The sequence below is a fragment of the Salmo salar genome, chromosome 19, assembly GCF_965601325.2.
Source record: "Salmo salar chromosome 19, fSalSal1, whole genome shotgun sequence".
In the NCBI taxonomy this organism is placed as follows: Eukaryota; Metazoa; Chordata; class Actinopteri; order Salmoniformes; family Salmonidae; genus Salmo; species Salmo salar.
The window spans coordinates 68,737,567-68,751,403 of record NC_138309.1 but is presented as its reverse complement, the minus strand read 5'-3'; the positions used below and the strand labels follow the sequence as shown (position 1 = coordinate 68,751,403).

The 13,837-nt window shown below is 44.9% G+C and overlaps 1 protein-coding gene across 8 annotated transcripts in view; it reads left to right on the top strand.

The window, feature by feature from the left end:
* Window positions 1–12,701, top strand: part of eif3c (eukaryotic translation initiation factor 3, subunit C) — a 69,778-nt gene extending 57,077 nt beyond the window's left edge. The window contains exons 22-27 of one of the 8 annotated variants that reach the window (XM_014159281.3): window positions 3,902–3,943; window positions 5,519–5,563; window positions 5,778–5,825; window positions 6,392–6,433; window positions 6,918–6,959; window positions 12,031–12,701. In XM_014159281.3, the coding sequence (XP_014014756.3) occupies window positions 3,902–3,943; window positions 5,519–5,563; window positions 5,778–5,825; window positions 6,392–6,433; window positions 6,918–6,959; window positions 12,031–12,302 (491 nt within the window). In that variant the 3' untranslated portion in view covers window positions 12,303–12,701. Of the gene's footprint in view, window positions 1–3,901; window positions 3,944–4,107; window positions 4,134–5,518; window positions 5,564–5,777; window positions 5,826–6,391; window positions 6,434–6,917; window positions 6,960–12,030 lie in introns of those variants that run through there. The other 7 variants (XM_014159283.3, XM_014159282.3, XM_014159285.3 and 4 more) reach the window with 7 other exon arrangements.
* Window positions 12,702–13,837: the final 1,136 nt, after the last annotated feature.

Sequence of the window (13,837 nt, the reverse complement as noted above, 5' to 3'; positions counted from 1 at the left end):
TTGAGATCCGGCTCTTCGCTGGCCATGGCCGAACACTGACATTCCTGTCTTGCAGGAAATCACGCACAGAACAAGCAGTATGGCTGATGGCATTGTCATGCTGGAGGGTCATGTCAGGATGAGCCTGCAGGAAGGCTACCACATGAGGGAGGAGGATGTCTTCCCTGTAACGCACAGCGTTGAGATTGCCTGCAATGACAACAAGCTCAGTCCGATGATGCTGTGACACACCGCCCCAGACCATGACGGACCCTCCACCTCCAAATCGATCCCGCTCCAGAGTACAGGCCTCGGTGTAACGCTCATTCCTTCAATGATAAACAAAAATCCGACCATCACCCCTGGTGAGACAAAACCGCAACTCGTCAGTGAAGAGCCCTTTTTCCCAGTCCTGTCTGGTCCAGCGACAGTGGGTTTGTGCCCATAGGCGACGTTGTTGCCGGTGATGTCTGGTGAGGACCTGCCTTACAACAGGCCAACAAGACCTCAGTCCAGCCTATTGCGAACAGTCTGAGCACTGATGGAGGGATTGTGCATTCCTGGTGTAACTCGGGCAGTTGTTGTTGCCATCCTGTACCTGTCCTGCAGGTGTGATATTGGGATGTACCGATCCTGTGCAGGTGTTGTTACACGTGGTCTGCCACTGCGAGGACGAACAGCTGGCCGTCCTGTCTCCTGTAGCGCTTTCTTAGGCGTCTCACAGTACGGACATTGCAATTTATTGCCCTGGCCACATCTGCAGTCCTCATGCCTCTTTGCAGCATGTCTAAGGCACGTTCACGCAGATGAGCAGGGACCCTGGGCATCTATCTTTTGGTGTTTTTCAGAGTCAGTAGAAAGGCCTCTTTAGTGTCCTTTTCAGAACTGTGTCCATAATTGCCTAACGTCTGTAAGCTGTTAGTGTCTTAACGACTGTTCCACAGGTGCATGTTCATTAATTGTTTATGGTTCATTGGACAAGCATGGGAAACAGTGTTTAAACCCTTTACAATGAAGTTCTGTAAAGTAATTTGGATTTTTAAGAATTATCTTTGAAAGTCCGCGTCCTGAAAAAGGGACGTTTCTTTTATTTGTTTGTTTGTGTGTGTGTGTGTGTGTGTGTGTGTGTGTGTGTGTGTGTGTGTGTGTGTGTGTGTGTGTGTGTGTGTGTGTGTGTGTGTGTGTGTGTGTGTGTGTGTGTGTGTGTGTGTGTGTGTGTGTGTGTGTGTGTGTGCGCGCGCACAGGGTCATTCCATACTATGAAATAGGTAGCATTTGTGTTAAAAAAAGGTGACCCATTTTTCCCGTGTCCAAGGGCATTGAAATATTTGATATTGATTTATACACTTTGTTCTGTTGGAATTTAGAATTCCCAAATCAAAGCTTTTGTACGTACGCCCGCCCGCCCCATGTGGGACTATAATTTACAACCATTGAACCAAGAGCCAACTGTTTTAGAAAACTGTGCCACCAATTAGTCATAGGGGTTAGGGAAAAAAGCTAGTTGACTATAATAGCCTCCACTTTTCTGGGAAGGCTTATCAGTAGATGTTGGAACATTGCTGCCGGGACTTGCTTTCATTCAGCCACAAGCATTAGTGAGGTCGGCACTGATGTTGGGAGTTTTGGCCTGGCTCACAGTCGGCGTTCCAACTCATCCTAATGGTGTCAGAGGGGCTCTGTGAGGGCCAGTCTAGTTCTTACACACCGATCTCGACAAACCATTTCTGTGTGGACCTCGCTTTGTGCACGGGGGCATTGTCTTGCTGAAACAGGAAAAGGCTTTCCCCAAACTGCTGCCACAAAGTTGGAAGCACAGAATTGTCTAGAATGTCATTGTATGCTGTAGCGTTAAGATTTCCCTTCACTGGAACTAAGGGGCCCGAACCATGAAAATCCCCCAGATCATTATTCCTCTTCCACCAAACTTTACAGTTGGCACTGTGCATTCAAGCAGGTAGCGTTCTCCTGGCATCTGCCAAACCCAGATTTGTCCATTGGATTGCCAGATGGTGAAGCGTGATTCATCACTCTCGAGCACGCGTTTCCACTGCTCCAGATATGCTGAGCGCTTGTTGGCTGTTTTTCCTTCACTCTGCTCTCTAACTCATCCCAAACCATCTCACTTGGGTTGAGGTCGGGTGATTGTGGAGGCCAGGTCAACTGATGCAGCACTCCATCACTCTCCTCCTTGGTCAAATAGCCCTTACACAGCCTGGAGGTGTGTTGAGTCATTGTCCTGTTGAAAAACAAATGATAGTCCCACTAAACGCAAAGCAGATGGGATGGCGTATTGCTGCAGAATGCTGTGGTGGCCATGCTGGTTAAGTGTGCCTTGAATTCTAAATAAATTAGATGATGTCACCAGCAAAGTACCATCACAACACCTGCATGCTTCACGGTGGGTATCACCCATGCGGGGATCATCCGTTTACCTACACTGCGTCTCACAAAGACAGTGGACTCAGGCCAAACAATTCTGGACTTGGCCCAAACAATTCTCTTCTTCTTATTGGTGTCTTTTAGTAGTGGTTTCTTTGCAGCAATTAAATCATGAAGGCCTGATTCACGCAGTCTCCTCTGAACAGTTGATGTTGAGATGTCTGTTACTTGAACTCTGAAGCATTTATTAGGGCTGCAATCTGAGGTGCAGTTAACTCCTAATGAACTGATCCTCTGCAGCAGAGGTAAGTCTGGATCTTCCTTTCCTGTGGCGGTCCTCATGAGAGCCAGTTTCATCATAGCGCTTGGTGGTTTTTGCAACTGCACTTGAAGAAACGTTTAACCTTCTTGAAATTTTCCAGATTGACTGACCTTCATGTTTTAAAGTAATGGACTGTCGTTCCTTTGCTTATTTGAGCTGTTCTTGTCATAATAGGGCTATCTTCTGTATACCACTCCTACCTTGTCACAACACAACTGATTGGCTCAAATGCATTAAGGAAAGAAATTCCACAAATTAACTTTTAACAAGGCACACCTGTTAATTTAAATGTATTCCACTTTACTATCTCATGAAGCTGTTTAAGAGAATGCCAAGAGTGTGCAAAGCTGTCAAGGCAAAGGGTGGCTACTTTGAAGAATCTCAAATATAAAATATATTTTGATTTGTTTAACACTTTGTTTTGGTTACTACATGATTCCATATGTTATTTCATAGTTTTGATGTCTTCACTATTATTCTACAATGTACACAAGTAAAAATAAAGAAAAACCCTTGATTGAGGAGGTGTGTTCAAACTTTTGACCGGTACTGTATATAGTCATATAATCCTCATAGCCTACACGTTTATTTGTCTTTGAAAAACACATGTGTATGAACTTTGAATTTGGTCATGTGGAAATGTGCCTTACTGCCTTTTGAATTTTGTAGTGTAGTCAAGGAAGCATCATGCTAAATATATTGGCACGCTCCATTGCCAAATAAGGCATGCTGTCACATGCTTTTATAGTAAACTTTGACGTGGTACCAGCCAGCACATCTAGAGGGGAGTGTGTTTCATACCAAACTCCTCCCTTCTCAGGGTGCCTCGACATCACGATTTCAATGGTAGTTTAATTTATGCAACAAACTGTCAAAATGAAGACCAGAATTATCTTATAAATAATCTGGTTTTAGATGGAGAAAGTTTTTCCTGAAATGTACTATTTTTAAATGTGGCAGCTTCTAGGGCTTTTATCCCAACGTTCCAATATGGGGTAGAATGACATGCCTTACTCCTATATAGTCCAACAAGAACACTAATACTAGCATACTGATTATGTATCAGTGTTTTTTGTATGCCCTGTTGTGTGACATGATGAAATTTGCCACAAATACCACTTATTGAATCATCTTGGTGCCTTGGGACACACAAGGCACCACATACAAGTAACACTAAGTGATTTTAACGGGTCCTGGTTGTGTGTGTGTGTGTTACAGATCAAAAAGGCTACCAGCAGAAGCAGGGTGGCTACAACAGAGGTACATTTTTACATTTTTTTTAGTCATTTAGCAGACGCTCTTATCCAGAGCGACTTACAAATTGGTGCATTCACCTTATAATATCCAGTGGAACAACCACTTTACAATAGTGCATCTAAATCTTTTAAGGGGGGGGTTAGAAGGATTACTTTATCCTATCCCAGGTATTCCTTGAAGAGGTGGGGTTTCAGGTGTCTCCGGAAGGTGGTGATTGACTCCGCTGTCCTGGCGTCGTGAGGGAGCTTGTTCCACCATTGGGGTGCCAGAGCAGCGAACAGTTTTGACTGGGCTGAGCGGGAACTGTGCTTCCTCAGAGGTAGGGAGGCGAGCAGGCCAGAGGTGGATGAACGGAGTGCCCTTGTTTGGGTGTAGGGCCTGATCAGAGCCTGAAGGTACGGAGGTGCCGTTCCCCTCACAGCTCCGTAGGCAAGCACCATGGTCTTGTAGCGGATGCGAGCTTCGACTGGAAGCCAGTGGAGAGAGCGGAGGAGCGGGGTGACGTGAGAGAACTTGGGAAGGTTGAACACCAGACGGGCTGCGGCGTTCTGGATGAGTTGTAGGGGTTTAATGGCACAGGCAGGGAGCCCAGCCAACAGCGAGTTGCAGTAATCCAGACGGGAGATGACAAGTGCCTGGATTAGGACCTGCGCCGCTTCCTGTGTGAGGCAGGGTCGTACTCTGCGAATGTTGTAGAGCATGAACCTACAGGATCGGGTCACCGCCTTGATGTTGGTGGAGAACGACAGGGTGTTGTCCAGGGTCACGCCAAGGCTCTTAGCACTCTGGGAGGAGGACACAAGGGAGTTGTCAACCGTGATGGCGAGATCATGGAACGGGCAGTCCTTCCCCGGGAGGAAGAGCAGCTCCGTCTTGCCGAGGTTCAGCTTGAGGTGGTGATCCGTCATCCACACTGATATGTCTGCCAGACATGCAGAGATGCGATTCGCCACCTGGTTGTCAGAAGGGGGAAAGGAGAAGATTAATTGTGTGTCGTCTGCATAGCAATGATAAGGTAAGTGCCAATATTGTACACACAGGTCTGCCTTAGGGTGTGTGTTTCCGTACCACTGACCACAATATTATCCTTATCAAACCTGCACATTTCTTAGTGGATGCAACGCAGGAGGTTGCTGTCCTGTATTTTGAATGTTGTAATGATGTATTTTTTTTTTCTCCTAATGCATTGAGAGCTAATTAATATGCATGTTTTATTTAATATGTGTGATTGTGGTGGTGTGTATTGCCCATTTCTCACTATTGAGCCGAGCTGTACTGCACTGGCCTGGTTATACATCCACCATAAATACTGGAACCGTGCCAAAGAGAACAATGTGAAAATAAAGTATTACGGTTGCACAATGAGATTGGCTGGCACGATGGTGTGAAAAAGGTATTGGTGCCTGTAGGCAATAGGCATATATTGTGTGGGGGGAAAAAACAGGAAGATTTTTAATTTGTAAAAAAAAAAAAAATGTGGATCCGTGTGTGTGTGTGTGTGTGTGTGTGTGTGTGTGCCCACGCTCATTACGTGCCGCAGCTGTGTGTTTCTAAACTGTTTTCACTGTACGGTTTCAGACCAGAGAGGCAGTTACCAACAGAAGCAAGGCGGTTACAACCGAGGTGTTTAAACTAATTGATTGAAATGCATGCTTGTCTGAATCTTATAAGATAGCGACTGTGTATGTGTCTTATTTCAGTTTGTATGTGAGAGACAGACATTTTTATTATATGTAGTCAAACGTGTTTTTTTCCGCACACATGACGTGTCACAGGTGTGTGTGTGTGTGTGTGTGTGTGTGTGTGTGTGTGAACTGTTTTCATTGTACGTTTTCAGACGGTCAGAGAGGCGGCTACCAACAGAAGCAAGGAGGTTACAACAGAGGTGCTTATGATTATTTCTACTCCCTTTATTTTCTAAAGAATGTCTTTATTAAAAAAATGAAATGGTTATAATATTTTTAAAGCCACCATCAGTCACTAGTCTAGAACCATCAGGATGTGGTTGTGTTTAGGCAGTTCTTGAGAAACATTGGATACTGTAAGTTAGAATGTCTAAGAACACAATGTATTCATGGGTTTACTGTTCTGTAAATACTGTAATTGTTTAAAAGAAAAATGTGTCTTTGGGAGAAAAAAAAACTGCAATTAAATGTTTAATCCATTTTATTTAAGGATTGCTCTAGCTTAAACTATGAAACAGAAAGAACATGTAATTGAACCCAGTAACAGCTTCTTGCTATGAGAAATATTTGACCTAAACCCGCATGCAAGATGTAAGGTCAATTGATGAAAGCGTAGCTGAAAAGCTAACTTGATTAGAAAAAAAAGTGTGAACAAGCACAAATGTATAGACATTATTAAAGTGCACAAGTCATTTGTGGATTATAATTGGACACATCCGTTGTGGCCTCGCTCGTGCTTACAGTTTATGGTTACGGTTGGTTTCAGACGTCGGCGGTTACCAACAGAGGCAAGGCGGTTACAACCGAGGTGCTTAAGAACCATTTTATACCACCTTTTATTTTCTTATGAATGTCTGAATTTTTCTTCTGTTTCTTCTTAAAGCCACCGTCAGTGAGCTGCAGTCCTCTCTTTTCCTATTTCGCAATGCCCAAGCCTTTGGCACTATTAATAGTTGTTTAGAATGGGATTTGACAGAATGGGATAAACATAATTATCCTTTAAGTGTACTAATTTCATTTAATTATATACCATCGTAAAAACAACGCATTGTTTAGGTAGGTCTAAAGAAACCGGTATTTCAAACATACTATCAACTTCATATTTAGTTGGAGGGGAAAAAACACATTTTGTTTGATTAAGAAAAGTACCCTAAACCCGCATGCAAATGATGAAAGTGTAACTAACCACCGCATAAGCACCCAATGCAAACAAGCACAAAAGTCATTTTTAGAATATATTGGACACATTAGTTGTGGCCTCGCACATGTTTACCGTTTATGGTTGGTTTCAGACGGAGGCGGTTACCAACAGAGGCAAGGCGGTTACAACCGAGGTGCTTATTCATTTATACCACCTTTTATCCTCTAAATGTCTGCATTTTACTTCTGTTTTTTCTTAAAACCAGTCTGTGACCTGCAGTCCCCCCTTATCTATCATCCCTTCATGCCTGAACCTTTAGGCCACTCTAAAAATGTCCCCCCAACATTTCATTCTCTTCATTCTCTCTCGCAGTCTTTCACTTCCGTTCTTCGCACAACTTGTTAGAATTGAATACTTTCCGAATGCAGAATTGTTAGAATTGAATACTTTCCGAATGCACAGTACAGTGCATTCGGAAAGTATTCAGACCCCTTGACTTTTTTCCACATTTTGTTACGTAACAGCCTCATTCTAAAATTGATTGTTTTTTTTTCTCTCATCATACTACACACAATACCCCATAATGACAAAGCAAAAACAGGTTTTTAGACATTTTAGCAAATATATAAAAAATAGATCTCATATTTTTTTTACATAAGTATTCAGACCCTTTGCTATGAGACTCAATTGACCTCAGGTGCATCCTGTTTCCATTGATCATCCTTGATCTTTCTACAACTTGATTGGAGTCCACCTGTGGTAAATTCAGTTGATTGGAGATGATTTTGAAAGGCTCACACCGGTCTACAGTGCATTCGAAAAGTGTTCAGACCTTGACTTTTTCCACATTTTGTTACGGTACAGCCTTATTCTACAAGTGATTAAATTGTTTTTTCCCCTCAATCTACACACAATACCCCTTAATGACGAAGCAAAAACAGGTTTATAGAAATTTGAGCTCATTTATTACAAATTTAAAGAATGACATTTTACGTAGGTATTCAGACCCTTTACTCAGTACTTTGTTGAAGTGCCTTTGGCAGCGATTACAGCCTTGAGTCTACTTGGGTGTGACGCTACAAGGAGTTTCTCCCATTCTTCTCTGCAGATCCTCTCAAGCTTTGTCAGGTTGGATGGGGAGCATCGCTGCACAGCTATTTTCAGGTCTCTCCAGAGATGTTAGATTGGGTTCAGGTCCGAGCTCTAGTTGGGCCACTCAAGGACATTCAGAGACTTGTCCCGAAGCCACTCCTGCGTTGTCTTGGCTGTATGAACCTTCGCCCCAGTCTGAGGTCCTTAGTGCTCTGGAGCAGGTTTTCATCAAGGATCTCTCTGTACCTTGCTCCGCTCATCTTTCCCTCGGTCCTGGACTAGTCTCCCTGCCACTGAAAAACATTGCCACCACCATGCTTCACCGTAGGGATGGTACCAGGTTTCCGCCAGACGTGACGCTAGGTATTCAGGCCAAAGAGTTACATCTTGGTGTCATCAGACCAGAGAATCTTGTTTCTCATGGTTTGAGTCCTTTGGGTGACTTTTAGCAAACTCCAAGCGGGCTGTCTTCCCTTTTACTGAGGAGTGGCTTCCGTCTCGCCACTCTACCATAAAGGCCTGATTGGTGGAGTGCTGCAGAGATGGTTGTCCGCCTGGAAGATTCTCCCACCTCCACAGAGCAACTCTGGAGCTCTGTCAAAGTGACCATCGGGTTATTCTTCATCTCTCGATTGCTCAGTTTGGCAGTGGCCGGCTCTAGGAAAAGTCTTGGCGGTTCCAAACTTCTTCCATTTAAGAATGATTGAGGCCACTGTGTTCCTGGGGACCTTCAATTTTTTGGTACCCTTCCCCAGATATGTGCCTCGACACAATCCTGTCTCGGAGCTCTACGGACAATTCCTTCGACCTCATGGCTTGGTTTTTGCTCTGACATGCACTGTCAGCTGTGGGACCTTATACAGGCAAGTGTGTGTGCCTTTCCAAATCATGTCCAATCAATTGAATTTACCACAGGTGGACTCCAATCAAGTTGTAGAAGCATCTCAAGGATAATCAATGGAAACAGGATGCACCTGAGCTCAATTTTAAGTCTGATAGCAAAGGGTCTGAATATTTATGTGAAGGTATCTGTTTATTTTGAAAACATTTTTTAAAAATTCTAAAACCTGTTCACGTTGTCATTATGGGGTTTTGTGTGTAGATTGAGGAGACCTCTTTAAAAATGTAATCCATTTTAGAATAAGGCTGTAAAGTAACAAAATATGGAAAAATACAAGGGATCTGAGTAATTAACAAATACACTGTTTATAAGGTCTAGCAGTTGGCAGTGCATTTCAGACCAAAAACTAAGCCATGAGGTCGAAGGAATTGTCAGTAGAGCTCAGAGACAGGATTGTGTCGAGGCGCAGATCTTGGGAAAGGCACCAAAAAATGTCTGCAGCGTTGAAAGTCCAAGAACACAGTGGCCTCCAAACTGAGCAATCGGGGGAGAAGGGCCTTGGTCAGGGAGGTGACCAAGAACCCAACGGTCACTCTGACAGAGCTCCGGAGTTCCTCTGTGGAGAAGGGAGAACCTTCCAAGAGGACAACTATCTCTGCAGCACTCCACCAATCAGGCCATTATGGTAGTGGCCAGACGTAAGCCACTCCTCAGTAAAAGGCACATGACAGCCCACTTGGAGTTTGCCAAAAGGCACCAAAAGGACTTTCAAACCATGACAAGATTCTCTGGTGTGATGAAACCAAGATTGAACTCTTTGGCCTGAATGCCAAGCGTCACATCTGGAGGAAACCTGGCACCATGTTTTTCAGCAGCAGGGACTGGGAAACTAATCAGAATCGAGGGAAAGATGAACAGAGCAAAGTACAGAGAGAGATCCTTGATGGAAACCTGCTCAGGACCTCAGACTGGGGCGAAGTTTGACCTTCCAACAGGACAACTACCCTAGCACACAGCCAAGACAACGCAGGAGTGGATTCGGGACAAGTCTCTGAATGTCCTTAAGTGGCCCAGCCAGAGCCGGGACTTAAACCCGATCAAACATCTCTAGAGAGACCTGAAAAAAAGCTGTGTAGCGACGCTCCACATCCAACCTGACACAGCTTGAGAGGATCTGCAGAGAAGAATGGGAGAAACTACCCAAATGCAGTTGTGCCAAGCTTGTAGCGTCATACCCAAGGCTGTAATCGCTGCCAAAGTTGCTTCAACAAAGTACTGAGTAAAGGGTCTGAATAATGGTGTAAATGTCATTTGTTTTTTATTTGTAATAAATTTGCAAACATTTCTATAATCCTATCCAAGAATGCTCGAGGCTATAATCTCTGCCAAATGTGCTCCATCAATGTACTGAGTAAACTGTGTGAATACCTTTTATTTATATATATATATATATATATATATACTGCTCAAAAAAATAAAGGGAACACTTAAACAACACAATGTAACTCCAAGTCAATCACACTTCTGTGAAATCAAACTGTCCACTTAGGAAGCAACACTGATTGACAATAAATTTCACATGCTGTTGTGCAAATGGAATAGACAACAGGTGGAAATTATAGGCAATTAGCAAGACACCCCCAATAAAGGAGTGGTTCTGCAGGTGGTAACCACAGACCACTTCTCAGTTCCAATGCTTCCTGGCTGATGTTTTGGTCACTTTTGAATGCTGGCGGTGCTTTCACTTTAGTGGTAGCATGAGACGGAGTCTACAACCCACACAAGTGGCTCAGGTAGTGCAGCTCATCCAGGATGGCACATCAATGCGAGCTGTTGCAAGAAGGTTTGCTGTGTCTGTCAGCGTAGTGTCCAGAGCATGGAGGCGCTACCAGGAGACAGGCCAGTACATCAGGAGACGTGGAGGAGGCCGTAGGAGGGCAACAACCCAGCAGCAGGACCGCTACCTCCGCCTTTGTGCAAGGAGGAGCACTGCCAGAGCCCTGCAAAATGACCTCCTCCAGGCCACAAATGTGCATGTGTGCTCAAAAGGTCAGAAACAGACTCCATGAGGGTGGTATGAGGGCCCGACGTCCACAGGTGGGGGTTGTGCTTACAGCCCAACACCGTGCAGGATGTTTGGCATTTGCCAGAGAACACCAAGATTGGCAAATTCGGCACTGGCGCCCTGTGCTCTTCACAGATGAAAGCAGGTTCACACTGAGCACATGTGACAGACGTGACAGTCTGGAGACGCCGTGGAGAACGTTCTGCTGCCTGCAACATCCTCCAGCATGACCGGTTTGGCGGTGGGTCAGTCATGGTGTGGGGTGGCATTTCTTTGGGGGGCCGCACAGCCCTCCATGTGCTCGCCAGAGGTAGCCTGACTGCCATTAGGTACCGAGATGAGATCCTCAGACCCCTTGTGAGACCATATGCTGGTGCGGTTGGCCCTGGGTTCCTCCTAATGCAAGACAATGCTAGACCTCATGTGGCTGGAGTGTGTCAGCAGTTCCTGCAAGAGGAAGGCATTGATGCTATGGACTGGCCCGCCCGTTCCCCAGACCTGAATCCAATTGAGCACATCTGGGACATCATGTCTCGCTCCATCCACCAACGCCACGTTGCACCACAGACTGTCCAGGAGTTGGCGGATGCTTTAGTCCAGGTCTGGGAGGAGATCCCTCAGGAGACCATCCGCCACCTCATCAGGAGCATGCCCAGACGTTGAAGGGAGGTCATACAGGCATGTGGAGGCCACACACACTACTGAGCCTCATTTTGACTTGTTTTAAGGACATTACATCAAATTTGGATCAGCCTGTAGTGTGGTTTTCCACTTTAATTTTGAGTGTAACTCCAAATCCAGACCTCCATGGGTTGATAAATTGGATTTCCATTTATTATTTTTGTGTAATTATGTTGTCAACACATTCAACTATGTAAAGATACAAGTATTTAATAAGATTATTTCATTCATTCAGATCTAGGATGTGTTATTTTAGTGTTCCCTTTATTTTTTTGAGCAGTGTGTGTGTATGTATGTATATATATATAATATATATATATATATATATACTGCTCAAAAAAATAAAGGGAACACTAAATATATATATATATATTATTATTTTTTTTTTTTGCTTAGTCATTATTGTGTGTAGATTGAGGGGGGGGGACAATTTAATCAATTTTAGAATAAGGCTGTAACGTAACAAAATGTCTTGGTCTTTTCAGCTCTTTGTCTGGATGTTTTACTTTTCTGTTCACATTTTCCAAATTGAATCTCTTTGAATCGTACTTTTCTTTCTTTCTCCATCTTTGTTTCTCCCCACAGATGGAAACAGAGGCGGTGGTGGCTACCAGGGGCAGAACAGGGGGGGCTATCAGGGTGGTGGTGGTGGTGGCGGCGGCTATCAGGGTGGTGGTGGCGGCGGCTATCAGGGTGGTGGCGGCGGCGGCTATCAGGGTGGTGGTGGCGGCGGCGGCTATCAGGGTGGTGGTGGCGGCGGCTATCAGGGTGGTGGTGGCGGCGGCGGCTATCAGGGTGGTGGTGGTGGCTACAGGGGAGGCTACAAGGGAGGCTACCAGGACAGGAGAGACTACTGAGCCAGAGGAGCCGCCCTTGGAACCTGGTCCAACAGAGCCAGCCAGTCTTCATTCCAAAACAACATTATCTTGGGTTGTATCACTTGACATTGCAGCTCTACTATGCTTTTCTCCCTTTGTACAACATTGATCAGCTTTCCCTCTACATGACAGGCTTGAAAACCGTTGTACTTATACAAGTCCGTTTCCCTATATATTTAAAGTTTGTAGGATATATCTGAATTGCCTATGCTTTTTGTCGAGTGTGAATGTGTTTAGAATGGTGTTGAATAATTGTGTGTGACAAGATTAATGCATTTGCAGTGTGACAGGGGTTTTCTTTTGGCAGTGTATCAGGGTCAGAGACATGTCAAGTGAAGTATTTTCAGTTGTAACCTCTGAAATAAACATTTGAATTAATATATGGTTTTGTCTTATTCTTTAAGTCCATTAAAACATTGTTTTTTGGAGACGAATCAAAACATTGTTGCCCTCTAATGATAACTGCTGCAAAATCAATCTGGCACCTGACACACATCTCTTACCCAGCGACACTAGACTAAAGCTGTACTCAGGAGAGCTAATGAGCTCTATGGGCATCTTTGAGACCCACTGTGTTATTCGGGGGGCCAAAAACAAGTTGAAATTTGAGATCATGAAAACCAGTCAACATCTTCTCTCAGGCTCTACATGCAAACGCCTGGGACTGAGTTTACCGTACCATATGACCAGTACATCGTGGACCCCTGTCCAAAGAACAGCTACTCATCAGATATGACGATGTATTCAACAAGCCCGTTGAATTAGTACCTGGGGAGGTACTACACTTTGAATTGGATGAGAGTGACACTCCTGTCCAGTGTGCTCCTCGCAATGTACCCATTGCAATGAAAGTGGCTGTGAAGGCCCAGCTGGACAAGTATGAGGCTGATGGCCACGTGACTGACCCAACTGACTGGATCAGCAATATGGACATAGTGAAAAAGTCAGAGAAGCTGAGAGTTTGCATCGACCCAAAGCATCTGAACCAAGCAGTATAACGCTCCCTCTACATCATGCCGGCACTGGAGGATGTCCTCTACAAGCTTCCCAAGGCCAGGATTTTCACCTTGGTGGACACCCGAGATGCATTCCTGCAATGCAAAATGGCCGAAGAAAGCAGTTTCATGACTACCTTCTGGACACCCTAGGGTCGCAAACGCTGGCTCAAGCTCCCGTTTGGTGTCTCCGTGGAGCCTGAGGTATACCAACGGAAGCAGCTCGAGATACTGGCTGGGCTCAAGGGCATTGAACCCATCGCTGATGATGTCCTGATCACGACCTCGAGGTGAAGCTCCTGGCACAGATGGAGCACTGCCAATCAGTTATGCTGCGCCTTGGCCTGAAAAAGCTGCAGTTCAAAGTGAGAAGTTCACTACCATGTGTAACAGTGTAGGTTCCGTCCCTCTCTTCGCCCCAACCCGGGCTCGAACCAGGGACCCTTGCACACATCAACAACTGACACCCACCGAAGCATCGTTACCCATCGCGCCACACAGATGTTCCATTGACCAGAT